Here is a 23,701-nt window from a genome sequence, read left to right as displayed (position 1 = left end):
AGTGCATTCTGTATCAGGCCAGCAGAAACATCCGTGGGTTGGTTGGAAGTCTTTACAGCGTTTTCACACACCAGTCCCCAGAGTTGGTCAGAGAAACCCAAATTGTATTTTCGTCAGCTGTGTTTCTTAGCCCATTTACGCAGGTTACAGAAGGCTCAGAATTTAAGACGTCTGTGAAAGTTTTCAGGGAAACTCCAGGTAATTAAAACGCCAAACACATATTTCCACGTGGCAGGGCCATTGTTGAAATAAAAGGTTTCTGTTACGTGACAAGAGCTGTGGCCATCTAAGAGAATAGTGGAAAAATTAGTCTTAACCTCAGCTCCTCCCACTGTAGAAAGCCTGATTGTTCAGGTTGTGAGAAATAGAGAGTTACTGGAAGTTCTGTGATTTATTTATTAACCAGGCTCCTGGACTGGCAACTATCGTTGAGTGCGTTTCTGGTTTTTCTGCATTACTGAGGTGCAGACGCAAGATTTAGCTCAAAGGCTTAAGATGCTGAATCACTTTGTACCCATCAGTGATGTTTTAATATATAACTGCGCTGCCTCACTGAGAAGCCAGGGCATACAGCAATTTCTCTGCATTATACACCAAACAACTCAATCACAGATTTGATGTGACAGAAATGGAATAAAATTCTGCCTCCGGTTTTTACTCTGCAGTCTCCTGATCTGAACCGTGATACTAAGCTAATATCTTCTTACGATGTCAGTTGTGCAAAAAGATACAAAGATAAATTGCCAATAAGTTGCTGCCGCTTACTAATAATATAAATCCTCTTACAGGAGTGCAACGTCAAATTCAGACATTTCACTGAAGAAGTTAATAGGGCTAACATAAAATGAAAGCAGTATTCTATTTGTGTTAGTGGGGAGGGAGAGGTGAGCTGTGGAATTGTGTCTGCTTTGTTTGGTGCCCTCTGTGAAGTTTTTTTTTGCAGCTTTTCTTAACTCCAGTGTTAATTAATGTTTTTATTCTCAGGCTATGGCTGCTCTGACAAATGAATCATAGAATCCCAACAGCGCAGAAGGAGGCCATTCAGCCCATCGAGCCTGCGCTGACAACAACCCCACTCAGACTCTATCCCCATCATCCCATGTTATCTGACCATGCCACCCCATGTGGCTTCCGCCCACCCTCCAAAGATGTGCAGGTTGGGTGGATTGGCCAAGGGACATGTGTGGGGTTACGGGGATAGGGCGGGGGAGAGAGCCTGGGCAAGGTACCCTGTCAAAGAGTCGGGGCAGACTCGAAGGGGCAGCACAGTGGTTAGCAGTGCAGCCTCACACCACCCAGGGTCCCGGGTTCGATTCCCAGCTTGGGTCACTGTCTGTGCAGAGTCTGCACGTTCTCTTCATGTCTGCCTGGGTTCCCTCCGAGTGTTCTGGTTTCCTCCCACAGTCCAAAGGGGTTCTGTGGAGAGGGCGGGAAAGTGGAACTGAGCCACGACAGATCAGCCATGATCTTATTGAATGGCGGGGCAGGCTCGAAGGGCTAGTTGGCCTACTCCTGCTCCTATTTCTTATGTTCTTATGGTTAGGTGCATTGGTCGTGCTAAATTCTCTCTGTGTACCTGAGCAGGTGCCAGAGTGTGGCAACTAGGGGATTTTCACTGCAACTTTATTGCAGTGTTAATGTAAGCCTTACTTGTGACACCAATAAATGAACTTTTTTGGGCACCGCGGGGATTCTATGATTCTAGCTTTCTCAGAGGTTTCATCGTTAGCCCATCTCACTCCAGAGAAATCTCAGTGTGGAATGATAGCTTGTCCAGTGCTTTCATCCTGGGCAATGAAAGAAGGATTTCAACGCAGTTCAACCCAGGCCACTCTGCTCAGCTCAGCCACGTGACTGTAGGAGAACAGGCCAGTTTGTTTGCTCTGGAGAAGCTCCTCTATGGCAAAGGATTTCAGCAATATTATTCTTGCAAGAACCAAACAACAGTTTGGCTGCGGAATTTTGGCTCATCAGGGAATTTTGCTCTTTAGTGCTTTGGCTTTGTTAATAACTTTGACACAAGCAGAAGCCTGTGCCATGGAAGTTGATTTTATTGAGATTTCAGTCTATTAGAGAAGGGTCTGTGGCGCAGTGTCAGGGTTGGAACAGGGTCAATTTCCTATGGAAGAATTATCCTGGAACTGAGCCTCATCCAACCTTTACAGGCGACAAGGCAGCTTTTCATCTTCTCTGCCTGGGTGGTAATCTAGCTGAGTGGTTCGCCGGAGCTCTACTCAACCCACCTAACTTTGATTCCCAGTGACTGGCACCTAGGAAATGATGGAAATACCTTCTGACAATTCCTTACAAACAGTCCACATAAGGATCTTAGATGCCATTCAGCGAAGCTACTAAAACTCAAAGCAACAGACCCATTGCTGAGTGGCATCCTGGAACTGTATTGTCAAGTATCACTGCAGCCGGTAACAGGTTATGAGGAATGACAGTAAAACAGGGTACAGTTAAGGCTAGAACAAATTCACGGATGTTGAAATTCTGACACCAAAACAGAAACATGTAGGTCATTCATTGACTAAAGCAGAAAATCTAGGTTAACGATTTGGAATTTGCTGACATGGGTGGGACGGTGGCACAGTGGTTAGCACTGCTGTGTCACAGCCCCAGGGATCCAGGGTTCAATTCCCGACTAGGGTCATTGTCTGTGTGGAGTTTGCACATCCTCCCCGTGTCTGTGTGGGTTTCCTTCGGGTGCTCTAATTTCCTCCCACAGTCCGAAAGATGGGCTGGTTAGGGTACATTGACCATGCTAAATTCTCCCTCAGTGTACCCAAACAGGCACCAGACTGTTTGGGTACACTGTACCCAAATAGGTGGCGACTTGGGGACTTTCACAGTAACTTCATTGCAGTGTTAATGTAAGCCTACTTGTGACACTAATAAATCATGTGGCCATCTGTCCCACACTCCCCAGGACAAGGATGCCAAGTTTCAAACAATCACAACAATGTATGCTCAAGGAATAAAATGACTCTGATTGGCCGAGACATCGCCATGGAGAAAGCAGGAGGGAGTTGTCGGCGCCACAAGCTTCCAGATAATTTGGGAAAAGGTTTCCTGTCAGGTGAAGTGAGGAGTAAGTGACTAATGATTTTCTTTTTATTTTCTCTTTGTCAGTTGTGTGCTGCTCACTTGACAACCCCAGCAGAGGCTCCGAACCATTATCAGGCCGTGTGCCGGGCACTGTTTGCTGAATCCATGGAGTTGCGCACTTTCTTGGCCAAAATTAAAAGTGCTAAAGAGGTAAGTGGTCACCTAAAGTTAGCTAGCGAGTCAGGAGGAGTCACTGCTGGGGACAGAGAGCTTTGGAGACCCCACACCCAAATTCCCATCAGTGCTGTTTCTTTATGTGATTGTCTGCAGCAGATTGGCCTTGTTGCGCTGCACGTTTTTAGAACTACAAGCTGAAAATGCTGGAAATACTTGGTTAGCAGGCCAGGCAGCCTCTGTGGAGAGAGATGAATGGCGTTAATGTTTCAAGTCTGTGACCTTTCTTAGGGAAAGTTGATGACCTCTGGCGAAAAATCCCTGTAATAAACCCAAGGAGGCAAAGGTCCCGTCACCAAAAGTTCCTTTATTTACAAGACATACTACACAACGGAGTACTCCATGTGTACTCCCTGCTTCAGCAGGCAGAGAGACTGACACACCTGCTTTAAATAGGGAACACGAGGCTCCCTGATTGGGCCATTAATTAGGACTCAATCAGAGGCATCTTTTTGTGTCCCACCAAATAAACAAAATCAAATGAACTTTGGGAGTATTAAATCAGAGATGACTTTCAGTAGATTGCAATGAGATAGCTGCTCTGCTACATATAAAATCCTGAGCCAGAATCAGGTCATCTATGAATATTTTACATCACATTCCCAAAGAGCATGCTGTGTGTTAACAGGAGAAACGCAGTGTCCGTCCGGCTGTGGTCCAGCCCTGAATTAAGCAGCACTCTGCACCGACCCGGGTCGGCTATCCCAGGCCAACCAGTGATCTGCAGTGCTAGGGTATCGTTACTTTTAGGCGAGTTTCTGACTTTCAGTCATAATCCCACAGATGGTAGCTTCGCACCATTGGCTCATCAGCCAAATACATGAGGACTCAATCAGGGAGCTCATACTCTAGTAGGCCGACCCCATTTGCCTGACTGAAGCCATCACAGTCCCCAAACTGAAAATTGACCTCTTGTTTCCCTCTTCTTCCTGAACAGCACCATTGGTGCATCTACACCAGGTGAACCGTGGCAACCCAAGATTACAGAGCAATAAAGTTTTACAGCACAGAACAAGGCCCTTTGGCCCATCGTGTCTATGCCAGCATCAAACACCTATCTATTCTCCAGGGTGTTTTGGGATGGGTAACAATTGTTGGCCTTGCTAGCAATGCTCACATACCATGAAAGAATATAAAAGAACAGGTGCTGCCAGACCTGCTGAGTATTTTTAGCATTTTCTATTTTTATTTCCAATTTCCAACATCTATAGTAATTGGCTTTCTACACAGTGTGGCCTATTTTCATGTTATTATCTTTTTCTTCTTTCTTCCCTCCCCACGGGAGAGTCCCTCCTTATTCTCCAGACTGTGTTGTTTTGGGGGGGGGGGGGGCGGGGATGCGACAGATCAGAAACCCTAAGATATATTATGAAGCCAAACTAGATCCCAACAATTCTCTATTTTGGCATTAATGTGAGAATAGGGGGTGGGATTTTCTGGCCACACTTGCCCCAATCCCAGAAAGTCCCTGTCGAGATAAACAGACCTTTGCATGGTCCATGTCCCGCCTGCTACAATTCCATGGTGGACGGGACAGGAAATCTCCGCCCAGGAAGTTGCACTCCATACGTGATTCTGCTAACAAACCGGAGAGGTTTTATCAAAGCAAATTTTATTTAACAACCCAATTTAACTATAACAAATTAATTAGTTTAACATTTAACAATTGAACAGTACTTAAACATGACAAAATATAATTCTTAACTGAGACCCTATTACCATGAATTCCAATTCAAGCAATATTTCTCTTATAGACTTAAACCTCTCTTTAATAATAGTTAGCAAAACACAGGCATTCTTTTTGCTTATATCAAGTTAACAGTCCTGAGCTTCAGATCACCTCTGGAGCAAGAGAGACAGAGGGAGACACCTTTTTTTCCTGATGGCCCAAGCAGCAACTGCTTGTATTTTAAAATGAAACTGAAACAGTATGCCTTCCCTGCAAACCCATTAAGAACATGACTCTGTCCCTGTCAATCAACCTAATCAAAGCTCTACACTGCAACTCCAAGGGAACTTAAATCAACAAAAGATCCATTAATTCTCCAAATTAACACATTTCTTAGTGAAAACCAGTTATAAGCCTGCATTCTTAGCATATATTTCATGTTTACCAGACAAATTGACTCGTGTAACAAAAGACTGCCTCTTAAAGGCAGTGGCGCAGTAGTTAGCCCTGTTGCCTCACAACTCCAGGGACCTGGGTTTGATTCCTGGCTTGGGACACACTCTGTGTGGAGTTTGCACATTCTCCCTGTCTCTGTATGGGTTTTCTCTAAGCGCTCAGGTTTCCTCCCACAGTCTAAAGATTTGCAGGTTTGGTGCATTGGCCATGCTAAATTGCCCCTTAGTTCCCAGGATGCAAAAGTTAGAGGGATTACTGGGGGTAAATGCATGGGGTTACGGAGATGTGGCCTGGGTAGGACTGTTGTCTGCGCAGGCCCGATGGGCCGAATGGCCTCATTCTGCACTGTAGGGTTTCTATAATCCTATGATTTTAAAGCAACCCCATCTTAAACATAAAATTCATCAAAATATCACAGTATCATCACAGCGTTCAAAGTGTGAATGAAATCAGAGTCATTTTGTTGATACGTGTTATATAACAATGAACAATGTGGAAACAACCCATTCAGCGCAACAGGTTCATTTTGAAGTTTATCCTGGAGGTGAGCGTGAGCCCTAATTCCATCTGTCTCCCCTTTCCCCTTCAACCGCTTCTCTAATTTATTCTTAAAGATTGACATGGTCTGTAAATGTGAGCTGACCCAAACCTGTGTGGCCCCGATCCTAACTGGTACCATTACCCGCTGTATGGAATCGGATGTAGGCCAGACCAGAGAAGGACAGCGGATTTCCTTCCCTAAAGGATATTAGTCAAGCAGATGGATTTTTAAAACTATCAGTAACAGTTTCAGGATCACTATCGCAGAGACTAGCATTTAATTCCAGACTTCATTAATTGAATTTAAATTCTACCAGATGCCCATGGTGGGATTTGGCCCCTAATGACACGAATGGATCTGCAATGCATTAGAGAGGCTGCAATGAAGATCTGGTTCCAGGGATGAGGAACTATGCGGATAGATTGGAGAAACTGGGGCTGTTCTCCTTGGGGGAGAAGGTTGAGAGGAGATATGATAAAGGTGTTCAAAGTTATGAGGGATCGGAACAGAGTAAGTAGGGAGAAACTGTTCCACTTCATGGGAGGATTGAGAAGCGCAGGACACTGATTTAATGGCAGCATGAGGTAAAATTTTGTAAAGTAGTGAGTAATTGTTCTGATGTTATAGGTCTGATTTTAACCCGAAGCAGGATTCAGCAGAGCGGGGGAGGGGGGAGCAGTGTGTGATCGAATCACACAGCACAGAAGGGGACCATTCGGTCCATTGTCAAAGCCAGGAGGGACACCAACACCCCGTTCAGACCTCAGTAGAGGTAGACCTGGGTGATTTTTAACTCCTTGGCCTCATCTATATTTTGTCAGCAGCCTGGAGCTGGATGCAAATCCTATCGAGTGGGCTCTGGGAGTGGGGCGGCCTCCACCTCTGGGTAGGTGGGGTTCTGGGGAAACTATAGATCTTTTTTTTTGGGGGCCAGAAGTTTAAAAACAAATTAGTTGCCTGGGCTTCTTCTGACCTTGAATGCCCTTCCTTCCACCTTCCATGGGTTGGGAAGATGCAGCACCCTCCTCACTCGGCCCACCATTAAAATTACAGTGGGGTTTGAGGATAACGTTGGAATCTGCTCTGCACATGGATATGAATGGAGGCCAATGGCTTCGGGCGGTCTACTGAAAGAACAGGTTTAAATAGGAGTCAACATGAGCCGTGCAGGGTGTTACTAATTAAATACTTCCTTTGGTTATAGCCAATTTCATAGATTCTGTAGTGCAGAAGGAGGCCATTTGGCCCATCAAGTCTGCACCGACAACAATCTCACGCAGGCCCTATCCCTATAACCCTACATTTAGCGTGGCCAATGCACCTAATACACTAAGGAGCAAGTTAACATCGTCAATTGTGGGAGGAAACCGGAGCACCCGGAGGAAACACACGCAGACACGGAAAGAATGTGCAGACTCTATACAGTGACCCAAGCCGGGAATCGAACCCGGGTCCCTGGCACTGTGAGGCAGCAGTGCTGACCACTGTGCCGCCGTGCCACCCATGATACGGTTAAAATCGTCCCCTGCATCCTGATGTAAAGTGTATTGATTGGATCATTCAGACCCGAAAGGAAATCAATGTGTTTTACAGTGAATGTTGTGATTGACAGGGTCAGCACTGAGATATCAATCTCACAGAGTAATCTAATGGGCTGGAGGGATGCCGCTATTAACTTGCCAGGATTGTTAAAGGTTCATAACGGGACATTATACTTTCAAATAGACAGCTATCTATTTATAGAAAAGGCATGCCCACAATACTTTGCTTCTTGTCAGCTGAATATCCTTTGGAATGTGATATTATTCTTACCTGACCATTCACCATTCTGAATTTGAAGGTCTCCCTATTACACAATAATTTTATCAACAATCACTTATTGGTATGGAACTCAAATATTGCTGAAAAGAGATATTGTCAAAGTTTTTCATCTTGGACTCATCAGGACAAACACAAGAATATCACATTTCAAACAATCACAATAATTCAGACTACAGGAAGGAAGGGCACTCAACCAATCAGAGTCTAGTTGTTCATCCACACTGCCGCCCTTGACCTCTGTACAGGCTGCAAGAACCTCAAACCTGTTGGCCAATTACAGGGGCTCTGGCTCCTCCATTGCTGCCCCCATACCTGCCTCACTTGCAGTCACAGGATTTGGCCTCAAGGACCTGCAAAGCCACCAGCCGTTCACGCTGCATGCGAAAATCAGACAAGTTATTGCATATCCTGCAATATGCGTGTGCTAGATCAGCCAGGCCCTTGGAAATATGCTGAGCACATGTGTGGGATACCCAATGAGTCGTCACATTTTCACATTCATAGAATCCCTACAGTGCAGAAGAGACCATTTGGCCCATCAAGTCTGCGCCAATTCCCCGACAAAGTATCTTAGTCTGCTCCCCTCTCCTCCACCCTGTCATTGTAAGAGCACGCATATACCATAGCTAATCCACCTAACCTACGCACCTTGGGACACTAAGGAGCAATTTAAGAACATAAGAACATAAGAAATAGGAGCAGGAGTAGGCCATCTAGCCCTTCGAGCCTGCCCCGCCATTCAATAAGATCATGGCTGATCTGTTGTGGCTCAGTTCCACTTTCCCGCCCTCTCCCCATAACCCTTAATCCCCTCTCTTATCAAGAACCCATCAACCCGCTTCTTAAAAATATTTAGCGAGGCAGCCTCCACCACTTCAACGGGCAGAGAATTCCAGAGATTCACCACCCTTTGAGTGAAGAAGTTCCTCCTCAACTCCGTTCTAAACCGCCTCCCCTTTATCTTGAGGCTGTGCCCCCTAGTCCTACTGTCTTTTTTGAGCGGGAAGAGTCTCTCCACCTCTATCCTATCCATCCCATTCATCATCTTATACGTCTCAATGAGATCTCCCCTCATTCTTCTAAACTCTAACGAGTACAAGCCTAGTTTATTCAGCCTCTCCTCATAGCTCAATCCCCTCAACTCCGGTATCAGCCTAGTAAACCTCCTCTGCACTCCCTCCAGGGCCAAAATATCCTTGCGCAGGTGCGGCGCCCAAAACTGCACACAGTACTCCAGCTGCGGCCTCACCAATGCCCTATACAGCTGCAGCAAGACCTCCCTACTTTTATATTCAATCCCCCTCGCTATGAAGGCCAGCATCCCATTTGCCTTCCTGACCACCTGCTGCACCTGCAAGCTGGGTTTTTGCGACTCATGCACAAGGACCCCGAGGTCCCTCTGCACCATTTAGCATGGCCAATCCATCTAACCTGCACATCTTGGGACACTCGGGCAATTTAGCATGGCCAATCCACCTAATGTGCACGTCTTTAGACTGTGGGAGGAAACCGGAGCACGCGGAGGAAGCCTACACGGGGAGAAAGTGCAACCTCCACACAGTCACCCAAGATTCAGAAGCGAGCCCAGGTCAGTGTGAATGTCCAATGGTGTTGTGGGGCCTTAACTCAGACATATGTATTTGCAAGCTGGACAAAGGCACTGGAATAATGATCCTTAACAAGCATGACAATATTGATAAAATGCACAACATTCTTAATGATGAGTTCAAACTTGTATCCATTAGATCCACCACCAAGCATGTCTGCACAGCCCAGCTCAAAAACAAGTTGCAAAAATGCTTGGTAGACTTGTGTAACAGCTGTGTGGCGTAAATGATAAAATTTCCCCTCATGATTCATATATCCACTATGTGTGTGCTGCCCTAGATGCACAGAAATGATATGCCATTATACCCTATCTTATCTATGACAGGGTTTGCCAGCGTCCATTTCCAAGCATCTGCCTAAATTATTGTTCCCTTTGAAATTTGGTTTTCTTGCATCTGTCCTGATGAGTGCAAGATGAAAAGCTTTGTCATTATGTCTGCACTGGTGTTGCAAGCAGACATCACTACATGTTCAGTGATGTCAGTAATCACTACCTCAAAAACAAGAGTTTATTTTAATGAATGGGATGCTTGTTTATCTTACTACGAGAGAGAAAGGCGTGTCATATTGTCTTTTCTTGTCACCATGTTTAACTAGAGGTTATAAAGCATTTGATGCTCAATATTTGTGATTGTTTATATCTGAGCACAGGTATATCCAGTGAGCTTTTACATTGGTATTTAACAGCCAGTTCCATTACCTTGACAAAAAAAATGACAGCCGTGAAAATTGGATGTGTTGGAGAGTACGGGGAGTCCGGTGTCCATCAGCTGGCAGGCTTCACTGTCTGAATCTCTGATGTTTCCAGCTGGGATTCTACCCAATTTCAGGAGCAGTCCTGAAGGAGAATTCCTCCAGTTAAGTTGGGTAACATGGCAATTAGACCAAATTGCTCCCATTTACTGGTGCAATGAAGCAATGAAATGGGTTTCTGATTGGGCTGCTCTTTCAAAGATCCAGCACGATGGGCTGAGTGGTCGTCTCCTATGCATTAGAATTCTGTGGCGCTCTGTCTTAATCTGTTCTCTGATTGGCAGAACCTGCAGAAGCTCCTGGATACCAAGGGCGAAAGCAGCCATCCTAACATGGAACTGAGTGAGCTCAATAACTTTGACTGGGTAAGATGCGTGTGTTCGATGGGCAATACTCTCTTTGCTCTTAATACTTCAATATCACAAATTCTGTATTGTACAGTCGTCTATAAATAGTGCTGTATAACACTCGAGCAGGTTGTATGTATTTGGATGAATTATAAATATTAACAACTTCCCTCCCCACTCAACCAATTCCAATAGGACACCCACCGGTAGGCAAGAGGAACAGGCAGTCAAATCGCAGATGACATTTAGCACAGAAATGGGAGAGGCTTATAACTGTATCACCCTTCCTTAACTGTTGGTGGGTAAAAATACTGGAAGGCCCTTCCCAACAGTACTGTAGGTGCACACCTACACCACATGGAGTACGGCAGTTCAAGAAGGCAGGCACAGTGGGGCAATGGTTAACACTGCTGCCGCACAGCCCCAGCGACCTGGGTTCGGTTCCTGGCTTGGGTGGAGTTTGTACTTCTCTGGAGTTTGCACTGTGAGTTTCCTCCCACAGTCCAAAGGTGTGCAGGTTAGGTTGTTTGGCCATCATAAATTGGTCCTTGGTGTCAAAGGGATTAGCAGGATAAATGTGTGGAGTTACGGGCAAAGGGCCTGGGTGGGATTGTGGTCAGTGCAGACTCGATGGGCTGAATGTCCTCCTTCTGCACTTCAGGGATTCTGTGATTCTTCAAGGGCAATTAGGGATGGGCAATAAATGTGGCCCAGCCAGTGATGTCCACATCCAATAAAAAGAATATTAAAAAAATGGCAATATTACATGCAATGGCACAGTATTATAGAGTGCGCAGGAATGGGGACACCAGAGTTCAGAGAACTTATGAGTTCAGAGAGGGTTCATCAAATCAGTTCCAGGAGCAAACAGGTTATCTTATGAAGAAAAGTTGTTTGGGCTTGGCTTGTACCCCCTGGAGTTTAGAAGCGTAAGAGGTGGATTGATTGAAAGCCGAGCGGTCTAGAGGCTGTGGGTCTGGAGTCGGATGTAAACCAGACTGGGTAAGAACAACCTTCCCGAAAGGGTGCTAGTGAACCAGGTTGATTTGAGAGACTATTAATGATAGACTAGCTTTATTTCCCAGATTTATTAATTAAATCCATTGATGGGACCTGAATCCATGTCCACGGAATGTCATGGGCCTTTGGATTCCTAATCCAGTGATATTACCACTGTGTCCCCTAAAGATTAGGATAGGGAAAGAAAAGTAGTTTCCATTGGCTGCAAGTACAAGGAGAGACAAATTAAAGATTTTTGGGCAAGGAATGCAGGGTGAAACGTGAGAAGCATCTCTTTTACACAGAGTGAGATTTGTATAATCCTACAGTACAGAAGGAGGCTATTCGGTCCATTGAATCTACACAATCCCACCCAGACCCTACCCCCATAACCCCATACATTTATCCTAGTTGGTCCCCCTGACACTAATGGGCAATTTAGCATGGCCAATCCACCTAACCCGCACATCTTTGGACTGTGGGAGGAAACCAGAGCACCAGGAGGAAACCCACACAGACACGGGGGAGAACGTGCAAACTCCACATGCTGACCCAAGCTAGCAATCGAACCCAGGTCCCTGGCACTGTTAGGCAGTAGTGCTAACCATTGTGCCACCATGCTGCCCCAATATTGACCTGGAATGCACACAGGAGGGGTAGCGGAAATTGGATAGATAAGGAATTTAAACTTGGGATGCTACGGGGAGCAGGTAAATAGGGCTGACTGGATTGCTGTACTGAAATCCAGCATGGAGTTGATGGACCAAATGACCTGTGTTGTTTTGACTCAAATGGTGATATTTAATCCAGGTGGCTGGAGTCTTGCCTGCTCGCTGGAGAGCTGGTGAGAATCCCTCAGTGCCTCATGTGGGAACAGGCACTTCAGTGGCCAGCAATGGGTCTTCCCTGGAATCAAGGACCCACCCAGGAGTGGACAGCTGCTGGCCAATCAGAAGCTGGTAGTGTTTCTGGGAGCAATGGCAGCTCTCTCGACAGTGCACCCACCAGAGACCCAGCACCAGTCAGGGACAAGGAAGCCCACAAACAAGACAGACATTTCTTTTTGTCTTCCTCGCACTGATTGAATGCGATCAGTGGCGGGACGGGGACGCCGAGTGGACCTCAGTTGGTGGTGGGGTGTTCCAAATGTCTTCTTGCCCGACTGCCCGGGATGTAAATAGGGCAGAGGCAGGAAGGTGTCAGGTATCAACCTCACCAATAAAAGGCCCTGCCCCCGCCTCCAAATCTGCCTCGAGGGAGCATTAAATTCCACTCTATGACTTCTCATAGACTCCACATCCAACCGCTGACTCCTACTGTCTGTAACATTGCTTCACCCCCTCAGCCCGAGTTCATTCTTCTTTCACCTGCCGAGAAGCAGCCTGAACTCTGTCCATACGTAACCGTAACAAGCTAACACCAGCTTTGGTAGCACAAGCCACCGAATAAACCTGCTGGACTTTAACCTGGTGTTGAGAGACTTTTCTCTCTGCTTACCCTAGTCCGACACCGGCATCTCCACATCACAGTCATACATAACAGTGCCAAAATCAACAGTTACTTATATAAGGAGAGTGGAAAGCTGGACGTGGACAACAAGGCATTCACCAGCTGAAGGGAGAAGAGAGAAGCCTGTGTTTCATTATCAAACCTTCACAAGCAGCTATTACTTTCTGTTGAACATTTTTGGGACGTGAGCGTCAGGGAAAAGGCCAGTATTTATTGCCTGTCCCTATTGCCCTTGGCTGACTATTTCAGAGGGTAATTAAATGTCAACCACGTTGCTGTGGACCTAGAGCCCAAACTACGTAAATCTAGCAGATTTACCTCATTAAAGAACATCAGTGAATCCAGTGGGGCTTTTACAATTATCCTGTAGTTACATGGCCATCATCGTTGATACCAGCTCTTTATTTCAGAAATATTTATTAGCTGAACTTAAATTCTCCAGTGGCCGTGATGGGATTTGAACTTCTGCCTCCCGGATCTTTAACCCATCTCCCTGGATAGGACATTGCTCATGGTGAACCCGTGCCTAATTCTTTGCTGAAACTTGTCCAAATGTATCTGCTATCAATCAGCTAAACAACATGGGAGAGTCGAACAAAGAGTGTGCTGTTGACCGACTCATAAACAGTGTTTAATCCAACACATGACACAGCTGAGGGATAACCAAGTTTTTGTGTTTTGACATATGAAGACTGAGCATCACTGTTCACAAGCACAGGATCAGCAGTTTGAAACTCCTGGAGAAAGTGCCGTGTGGATAAGGGAGCAGCAATGCCAGGCGTTACTCTCCATGTGTGGAGGAGGGACTACTATGGTCCGAGTCACAAGGGAAGGGGAGGGGGGGGTCATTTGACAATTCCATTAGGACCATTCCACTCCTGTGACAGGAGTGTGGTGGTTGTGGGAGGGAGGGGGATAGGGATGGGGGCTGATGGGGACAAATGGAGCTGCCATAAAGATGGTCACAAATTCGGGGTGTGGCAGTGCCTTCAAGCACTGTGGACAGATAAGGGAGGTTGGAGAAGGTGCCTGAAATAACTCCTCAGAGGCCAGTGTCCCTTCACCGGGTTCCCTTTATTTACAAACTTATTTCCACTCCTAGGAGTGCTTCAGGTGCAGAGTAGACCTGACACTCCTTATATATACAGAGGTGAGACTCCCTGATTGGGCAGGCAATCATCACCTCAATCAGGGAGCTCATACTCCATGGGGCTCATTTTCCGCTGCCTCTGCTTAAGGGTCACAGAGGGGCCCCATTGAAATATGAGTGGCCCCCACCCCCCGTTCTATTCGGCAATTTTCTCTGCAGCCTCCGCAAAGTGTCCAAACTTCCTTGCTGTATCACAGCTTGGTATGGCTCCTGCTTGTCTGGGGTGCGTGTGGTCCTTAATTATACTGGCTGCTTTTCTAAAGCAGTGGGAAGTGCAGACAGAGTCAATGGATGGGAGGCTGGTTTGCGTGGTGGATTGGGCTTCATTCGCAACCCTTTGGAATTTCTTGTGATTTGGGACAAAGCAGGAGCCGTACCAAGCTATCTTACAACCAGGAAAAATGCTTTTTATGGTGCATCTGTAAAGTTGGTGAGAGTCCTATCAGATATGCCAAATTTCCTTAGTCTTCTGAGAAAGTAGAGGCGTTGGTGGGCTTTCTTAACTATAGTGTCAGCATGGGGGCGATCAGGACAGGTTGTTGTTGATCAGGACATCTAGAAACCTGAAGCTTTCAACCATTTACGGACTAAACCAGGCAGTGATGGAAGATTCCCTTCCCTTAAGGACTTAACTAGATTTTTGAGATCACTTGATATCCTTCTGGTTTCAGCCTCAAATTCACCAGATTTAATGAATTAAATTTCCCAGTTTGCTGCAGTAGGATTTGAACTCAAACCCTCTGACTTGATTATTGTGATATCTGAGAATGTCACAGTGCCATTAGGCCCATCATGCGTGTACCAGCTCTGTGAAAGAGCTATCCAGTTAACCCTGTGCTCCTCCCCATTGCCCTACAGATCTTTCCTTTTCAAGTTTATTCCCTTTTGAAGATTATATTGAGTCTTTCAGGCAGTGCATTCCAGCTTGTGACAGCGTGCTGGGTAAAATAAAAAATTCACCTCTTCTCTGTTTTGCAAATTATCTTAAATCCGTGTCCTCAGCTTCCTGACACACTCACCAGTGAACCAGTTCCCCCCATCTCCTTTAAATCTCCCCTTAATCTTACCAGCTCGAAGGAGAACAGTCTCAGTTTTTCATAATCCCTCCACAAAACTGAGGATAACCCCCCACCATTCAGATTATTCAGCCACATCATCTCCCTTAATAGTTAAGCCTTTTGTTCAGGTTTTGTGTACCATAGAACCCCACAGTGCAGAAGGAGGCCATTCGGCCCATTGAGTCTGCACCGACTCTCCAAAAGAGCATCCATCCAGGCCCACCCCCTCCCCCCGCCATCCCCATATCTCTGCACATTTCCCTGCCCTATCCCCACATCCCTGTATATTTACAATGGCTAATCCATCTAACCTACATCTCTTGGGACACTAAGAGGCAATTTAGCATGGGCAATCCACCTAACCTGCACTGGAGCACTGGGAGGGAACCCACGCAGACACGGGGAGAACGTGCAGGCTCCACACAGACGGTGACCTAAGCTGGAATTGAACCTGGGTCCCTGACATCGTGAGGCAGCAGTGCTAACCACTATATCAACCTGCCGCCTGTTTTCTTCTTTTTCCTGTTTTCTGCTCCTGGAGTAGACTCCAGCCCATGTCCAGTTGGAGACAGTCCTCTGGTCACTGTGGTGGTTCCCTGCCTCTCCAATGGAGGCACAGAGGTGCTTCATCATGGCATCATTTCCAAAACATCATCAAACCCCTTCTCCTTTCATTCCGGAGGTTTTACAGGATTGTGGCTTCTAACAGTAAGGGAGCTGTCTTCCACTTTCAGGCCTGCTTCTGGGTGCAAGTGATGAGAGATTTGCGGAATGGTGTGAAGCTGAAGAAGGTGCAAGAGCGACAATACAATCCGCTGCCTATAGAGTACCAGCTCACCCCGTACGAAATGCTCATGGACGATATCCGATCCAGAAGGTACACCCTCCGCAAAGTCATGGTGAGTCATTGCTACCAAACTGCCTGGCATCGAGCGCTGCTTAGTTAGGAAGTGTGCGCAGGCATTTGTGTATCTGTGTGTGCGCGTGCATTTGTGTGTCTGTGTGTGCGCGTGCATTTGTGTGTCTGTGTGTGCGCGTGCATTTGTGTGTCTGTGTGTGCGTGCATTTGTGTGTCTGTGTGTGCGTGCATTTGTGTGTCTGTGTGTGCGCGTGCATTTGTGTGTCTGTGTGCGCGCGTGCATTTGTGTGTCTGTGTGCGTGTGCATTTGTGTGTCTGTGTGTGCGTGTGCATTTGTGCCTGTGTGTGCGCGTGCATTTGTGTGTATCTGTGTGTGCGCGTGCATTTGTGTGTGTCTGTGTGTGCGCGTGCATTTGTGTGTCTGTGTGTGCGCGTGCATTTGTGTGTCTGTGTGTGCGTGTGCATTTGTGTGTATCTGTGTGTGCGCGTGCATTTGTGTGTGTCTGTGTGTGCGCGTGCATTTGTGTGTGCCTGTGTGTGCGCGTGCATTTGTGTGTGCCTGTGTGTGCGCGTGCATTTGTGTGTGTCTGTGTGTGCGCGTGCATTTGTGTGTGTCTGTGTGTGCGCGTGCATTTGTGTGTGTCTGTGTGTGCGCGTGCATTTGTGTGTGTCTGTGTGTGCGCGTGCATTTGTGTGTGTCTGTGTGTGCGCGTGCATTTGTGTGTGTCTGTGTGTGCGCGTGCATTTGTGTGTGTCTGTGTGTGCGCGTGCATTTGTGTGTTTGTGTGTGCGTATGCATTTGTGTGTCTGTGTGTGCACGTGCGTGTGTGTCTGTGTGCGTGCGTGTGTGTGTCTGTGTGTGCGCGTGCGTGTGTGTCTGTGTGTGCGCGTGCATTTGTGTGTCTGTGTGTGCGCGTGCATTTGTGTGTCTGTGTGCGCATTTGTGTGTCTGTGTGCGCATGCATGTGCGTCTGTGTGCGCGTGTATGTATGTCTGTGTGTGCGTGTGCTTATGTGTGCATGTGTGTGTGCATGCATGAGCGCACATGCGAGTGTGCGCGTACATATGTATGTGCATGTGTGTTTGCGTTCAACTGTGCATATGATGTGAATGTTCATGTGTGCGCAAGTGTGTGTGTGTGTGTGCGCGCACCAGCGTGTGCCCATGTGTGCATTGTGAATGTTCTTGTGTGTGCATGCACGTGTGTCCATGCATGTGTGCGCTTAAGGGTCATTGATGGGCCTGGCTGAAATAAGAGTGCGTCTCCCCTGTCCCCCCCCCCGAATTCGGCAGTTTTCTCTGGAACCTCTGCAAAGCGTCCAAATGTTGCCTGGTGGGAGCTCCTGGCAAACCCAGGGTTAAAATCTTTGGGCTTTGATGTTGCAACAATTAATCAGTCATCAAGTGTTGGAATTTTTATTGGAAAGGGAATAGTTAAAGACCTGGGGATTTTTACTGCCTTGTTTACGTTTACAATGTGTGCTGAATATTAATGTTTTAGTGGTTTATTTCTCAGCATCCTGCACGTATCTATCTGCAGCAGAAGTCACACAATTCCTCATATGACATACATATTTGCATATACAATCACAACAACCTCTAAAGCTATCCTGTCTTTGTTCCAGTCACCGAGCAGTGTTTAATCTGTGTGACAGAGGCCACTTTCGGAGGGCTGTAGTTAATTATAGTCAAAATGAAAATGAGATTTTGATTGTTTTTTTTTTAAACAAGAACCCGGCGATCTACGTCAATTGTACAGTCAGTGCCTGGCTCCATTTCAGTATGGTAACTCTGTACTGTGACGCAGTTAGCAGTACTGGACTGAATGAAGTGGGTTTAGACCAACGTATTATCTCGTGCTAAGCAGTGCAGTTGGCCAGTCGAAAGAATGCAAGGAAAGTTGAGGGTGTGAAAAGGTCACTGGACACAATAAAAGTCATTCCTCTCCATAACCGCAGCATTCTGAAAACCCTGATCCCTTTGTCTCTACAAACTCAACTTTGTTCCAAATGCTTCTCGCTGTTTCAATACCAGGGGAATGTTTCAGGTGTGAGTTAGCTTGCTGTAATTATGGACTGATATTAGAATGGTAATATCTTCAATCTATGTTTACCAGCTATTGGTGCTGGTTGGTCTGATAATAGTGGTGACAGGCGGAATTTGCACGTGGGTGGAAACTATAGGGGATACTGATACAAAGGCATGTTCACAAAAAAGGAGAAATTCTTTTTTTAAAAAAAAGTTTATTTATTGGTGTCACAAATAGGCTTATGTTAAAACTGCAATGAAGCTATTGTGAAAATCCCCTACCCACCTGTTCGGGTACACTGAGGGAGGATTTAGCATGGCCAGTGCACCTAACCAGCACATCTTTCAGACTGTGGGAGGAAACCGGAGCACCCGGAGGAAACCCACGCAGACACAGGGAGAATGTGCAAACTCCGCACACATAGTGACCTAAGCTGGGAATCGAACCCGGATCCCTGGCACTGTGAGGCAGCGGTGCTAACCACTGTGCCACCATGCCGCTTTTCTCAGGAAAATCAATCTAGGTTTTCAATCGCTTTGTCACACATTTGTTAGCCTGTAATGGACGGATCAGTCCAAGTCCAAACATCCTGTTTAACTGCTGCTGAAGTGGGGTTGGGTCAGAAGGGTGGCCCTCTCTGCCGTTTCACCAGGGCAGCACAGTGGTTAGCACTGCTGTCTCACAATGCCAGGGACCCAGGTTCAATTCCGATCTCGGATCACTATCTGTGTGGAGTCTGCCCGTTCTCCCCGTGTCTGTGTGGGTTTCCTCCGGGTGCTCCGGTTTCCCCCCCCAGAGTCCAACGATGTGCAGGGCAGGTTGATTGGCCGTGCTAAATTGACCCGGTGTCGCAAGATGTGTACCTTAGGGGGACAAGCAGGGTAAATACTTGGGATTACGGGGAACAGGTATAGGTGGGAGTAACCCTTAGTGTCAGGAGGGTTATGCAGTGTTACAAGGATAGGGCCTGTGTAGGATTGTTGTCAGTGCAGACTGGATGGGCCAAATTCCCCTAGTCGCCACAGAATTTCACTGTTACTTCATTGCCGTGTTAATGTAAGCCTTACTTGTCACTAATAAATAAACTTTAATTTTGAATGACCTCCTTCTGCACTGTAGGGATTCTATGATTCTGTTTCCACAGCCCTTCATGTTTGCTCTGAGGTGGAGACATGTGTTAAATGATCCAAGTGGAAGAAGACATAACATCCTTTCCTTGATAGTAGGTTTATTTCCAGGGTGTAGCACTACATATCTCTGCCTCTTATCTATTGACACTATATCATAGAATCATAGTGCAGAAGAGGCTATTCGGCCCATCGAGTCTGCACCGACCACAATCCCACTCAGGCCTTATGCCCATGACCCCGTGGATTTACCCAAGCTAGTCCCCAGACACTAAGGGTCAATTTAGCATAGCCAATTCATTTAACCCACACATCTTTGGACTGTGGGAGGAAACCGGAGCTTCCAGAGGAAACCCACGTGGACACGGCGAGAATGTGTAGATTCTGCATTGACAGTGATTCAAGCCGGGAATCGAACCGGGGACTCTGGCGCTGTGAGGCAGCAGTTCTAACCATTGCTCCACTGTGCCACCCTGTGTATCCCAGTGAACTCTGTCATTATGCCCTTAATCAATCAATGCCCGTCACCCATGTATCTTCAGCAACGTAGCCAGACAAGCATTAACACCGTGCTTGAGACTGCATCCGACTGGCTTTGGCACTGACTGCCCTTGTTGCATTGTGGCAGATCTGAGTGTCTCTCCGCTCACTTGCACCTGAGTTTCGCTGAATCCTAGGCTGGAATTTCCTGTGAAATCAACGAAGTCCGAAAGCAAGTGGGGAAATTGGCATTTGACCCATTGCTGGCAGTGGTAACATTTTCTGCCATTCGCACCATTTTATGAGAGGCATGGGTTTTGTGTTGGATTGTCTCTGAGTTGCCTGCCCCACTGTGTCCTTGGGCCATTTGTAATCCCGGCGCCATCGCTACAGGCCCTAAACAGAGCTGGTTTCTCAAAGGGATTGAAAGCTGCTGCAACATCATGGCTTCCAAATATACTCTGCCCAAATTCAGTGCCTCCTCTCTCCAGTGCTTACTGGAAGCAGTGGAGACCTGCTGCAAAGTCCATTACAACCAATGTGACCAGCCCGAAATGAGAGGCCCTGGCAGCGCAGGTGAGCACCAAAAGCCTACCAAAGAGGACAGCCACCCAGTGCAGGCAGAGGATAAATGATCCCCTTCATTCCCCAGGGAAAGTCACCTTTCTCATCACTCTGAACTCACACACTCACAAAGCCACCCCCCGTCGCCAACCCATCCTGCACCAGTATTCCATACAGAGGGATCTAGACATGCAGGTCCACAGTTTCCTGAAGGTGGCAACTCGGGTGGACAAGACGGTCAAGCAGGCCTACGGCATACTGGCCTTCATCAGTCGGGGTGTTGAGTACAGGAATTGGAAAATCACGTTGCAGCTGTATAAGACTTTGGTTACGCTGCATTTGGAGTATTGTGTACCATTCTGGTCACCCACACTACCGGAAGGATGTTGAAGTATTGGAAAGGGTGCAGAAGAGATTTACCGGGAAGTTGCCTGGTTTGGAGGATATGGACTATGAAGAAAGGTTGAACAAACTTGGATTGTTTTCATTGGAGCATCGGAGGATGAGGGGGGACCTGATAGAGGTTTACAAAGTTATGACAGGCTCGGATAGAGTGGATAGTCAGAGTCTTTTTCCCAGGGTCAAAGGGTCAGTTACTCAGGGGCATAGGTTGAGGGTGAGAAGGGAGAAGTTTAAAAGAGAGGTAAGGGGCAGGTTTTTCACTCAGAGGGTGGTGAATGCCTGGAATGCTGGTGGAGGAGGTGGAAGCAGATTCTATAACAATGCTGAAGAGGCATCTGGATAGATACACAAAGAGGCAGGGAATAGAGGGATATGGACCACGTAAAGGCAAGAAAATATTAGATTAGAGAGGCATCAGTGTCAGCACAGGCTTGGAGGGCCGAAGGGCCTGTTCCTGTGCTGTAGTGTTCTTTGTTCTTTATCTAGGGTTGCACCTAAGTGAAATTAAGACACGCTTACAGTGATTACAGAACTTAACCTCACTTTGGACAACTACAAGTGCTTATTGAGTGAAAGCAGAATTGAATTCTTCAGTCATGTGTTCAGCAGGAAAGGCTATCGCCTGATCCATAGGAATTTGAAACCATTGCAAACTGGGCAGATCTGACAAATGTGCAGGAACAGCAGGATCTGTTAGGGCTCATCATTCCATAGCCACTTCATTCCCGACCCTCACAAGATGCCTGAACTACCTCCAGGACCCATGGATTGAAGTTGGTGTGGATTTCACAGACTTGCACACTAGCTAACACCTGCTTGTTGTCAGCCAAGGCTTCAGCAGATCCCTAGTCATGGAAACCATTATGTCGACCCCAACAAACGCAGTTATCCCAAAGCTTGTGCAGGTCTTTGGGACTCTCTGAAATGATGGGATGTTACAATGGACCCCCATTTAACAGTGGTGAGTTCATAAGGTTTACAAACTAGCCGGGTCCGCCTCACCCTGTTGGCCAAGAGCTAATGGAGAAAGCAAGAGGATTGTACAAACCTTGGAAAAAAGTGACGCGCACTGTTAGAAAATCATGGAAGCAAGAGTTGTATTGCTTTCTTTGCAATTGCAGGACTCACTCAACCATTGGAAAGCTGTTAGCTACATCATCTTTGCACACCTCATGGTAATTGGAAGAGAGAATCTCCCCTAATGCTGCAGACTCAACAAGTGCAACAGGGAGAGAATCCCGTGGACACAATCCTAGTGCAGGTATGGGAATCACAGACCCTGCCTTCTTATTGCAGCTCATTACCAACTTGGGACTAGAGAGAGACTGGAAGCACATCTGATTAAATTAACTAATGGTATTTCAATAAAACAGCCAATGTTTTAAAACCAGAAGGATTATCATTCCCCATATCGTCTTTCTCTAGAGAGGCCTCCAGCCAAGCTGATTGGAAGATGCATTCCAATCTAATTGGAGGCATGTGGCACATCAATGGTGCTAAACTAAGACAAATAGTTCCAATAGCAGATTCAAAACAGATCAGTGTGTGTTAACCATGCAGTGGAAACAGTCTAGTATGAGACTCTCAGAAATAGGTTTGAAATGTAAATAAAATATAAATGCCTGATGGAAACTGGTAATTACCAAAATCCAACCGAGTTGTGATTTGTCTTGTTTTCCATGCTGCCTTTCCCTTCTGTTTGTTTTTTCCATTACATCTCCTCCTTTTCCCACCCTCGTGAAAGCTGTTCGTCTGTGTGGGGGTTTTGGTTTCAATTCAAACTGTCCTTCTATTGAGAGGATACAGCGCGAAAAGCTAAGAAAAGCTTGGAGAAGTAGAAGTCATTGCTCAATAACCAGGGATCACTTTCCATAGGGGAGTTTCTTTTTTCTTAGTTTAACTGGAAGCCAGTGCAGTGGGTTATAGATAGTGAAAGAGAAGGCAGCCCTCAGAGCTCTGCTGGAAGCAGTTGGTTTAGAAGGCTATAGCCGGAACCCCTCTCTCAGCTTTGCTATAAGAAAAGCCATACCATGATGTAACAGGTAAGAAAACAAGTACAGAGATTTAAAGAGCAGCTAGTTCAGGCAACTAGAGAAATGAAGCAAAAACAGAAAATGCTGGAAAATCTCAGTAGTTCTGAAAGCATTTGTGGAGAGAGAATGGAGCCAACATTTGGAGCCTGGATGACTCTTCACCTGGAGAATAAAGGAATTCATGTTTTAACAACAATTGCCGTATTTCTGCTGCTTCTTCAAACTTGCTGAATCTTACTGTTTCCTCCAAAGAACTTCATTGAGCTCAACCCAAGTGGTGTTTTGAGAGTGACTGCCCTTGATATAAAGGCATTTTTTTTGACTGAGTGTGGCATCAAGGAGCTGACAGAATTAAAGTCATTGGAGATCAGGGTGAATCTGTCCATTCCCTGGAGTCTTACCAGCACAAGGGAATGTGGTTGTGTTTGTTCCAGGTCAATCATCTCAACCTCAGGACATCACTGCAGGAGCTACTCAAACAGCCACTGTCAGTGTCATCAATGACCTTCCCTCCATTGTAAAGTCAAACCTGTAAATAGGAAAAAGAGAACAGAGGGGAAGGGCAGCTTGGAAAATAAGACAAATCACAACTCCTTCGTACTTTGGTAACTCCCTTTTTCCATCAGGCGTTTACATTTTATTTACATTTTAAACTTATTTCTGTGACTTGTACTGGACTCTCTCCACCGCATGGTTAACACACACTGATCTGTTTTGAGTCTGCCGCAGTCTAATTAAAATTAAAATTAGTTGGAAGTATTTGTGTTAGTCTAACACCATTGATGTGCCACATGCCTCCAATTAGATTGGAACGCATTTTCCAGTCAGCTTGGCTGGAGGCCTCTCTAGAGAAAGACGATGTGGGGAGTGATAATCCTTCTGGTTTTAAAACATTGGCTGTTTTATTGAAATGCCATTAGTTAATTTAATCAGATGTGCTTCCAGCCTCTCTCTAGTTAGTCCCAAGTTGGTAATGAGCTGCAATAAGAAGGCAGGGTCTGTGATTCCCAT

At 46.4% G+C, this 23,701-nt stretch overlaps 1 protein-coding gene across 4 annotated transcripts in view; it reads left to right on the top strand.

Moving 5' to 3' along the window:
- Positions 1–23,701, top strand: part of LOC145346851 (protein spire homolog 1-like) — a 232,187-nt gene that overhangs the window by 122,453 nt on the left and 86,033 nt on the right. For all 4 annotated transcript variants that reach the window (XM_080194683.1, XM_080194681.1, XM_080194682.1 and 1 more), the window contains exons 4-6: positions 3,136–3,261; positions 10,418–10,498; positions 15,931–16,095. In XM_080194683.1, coding sequence (XP_080050809.1) covers positions 3,136–3,261; positions 10,418–10,498; positions 15,931–16,095 — 372 coding nt within the window. The remainder of the gene's footprint in view (positions 1–3,135; positions 3,262–10,417; positions 10,499–15,930; positions 16,096–23,701) is intronic.

This window comes from Carcharhinus amblyrhynchos, chromosome 8 (assembly GCF_965287045.1).
Source record: "Carcharhinus amblyrhynchos chromosome 8, sCarAmb.v2.hapA, whole genome shotgun sequence".
Classification (NCBI taxonomy): domain Eukaryota; kingdom Metazoa; phylum Chordata; class Chondrichthyes; order Carcharhiniformes; family Carcharhinidae; genus Carcharhinus; species Carcharhinus amblyrhynchos.
Note: the sequence above shows the minus strand (reverse complement) of the source record. Positions and strands in the feature narration are given on the sequence as shown.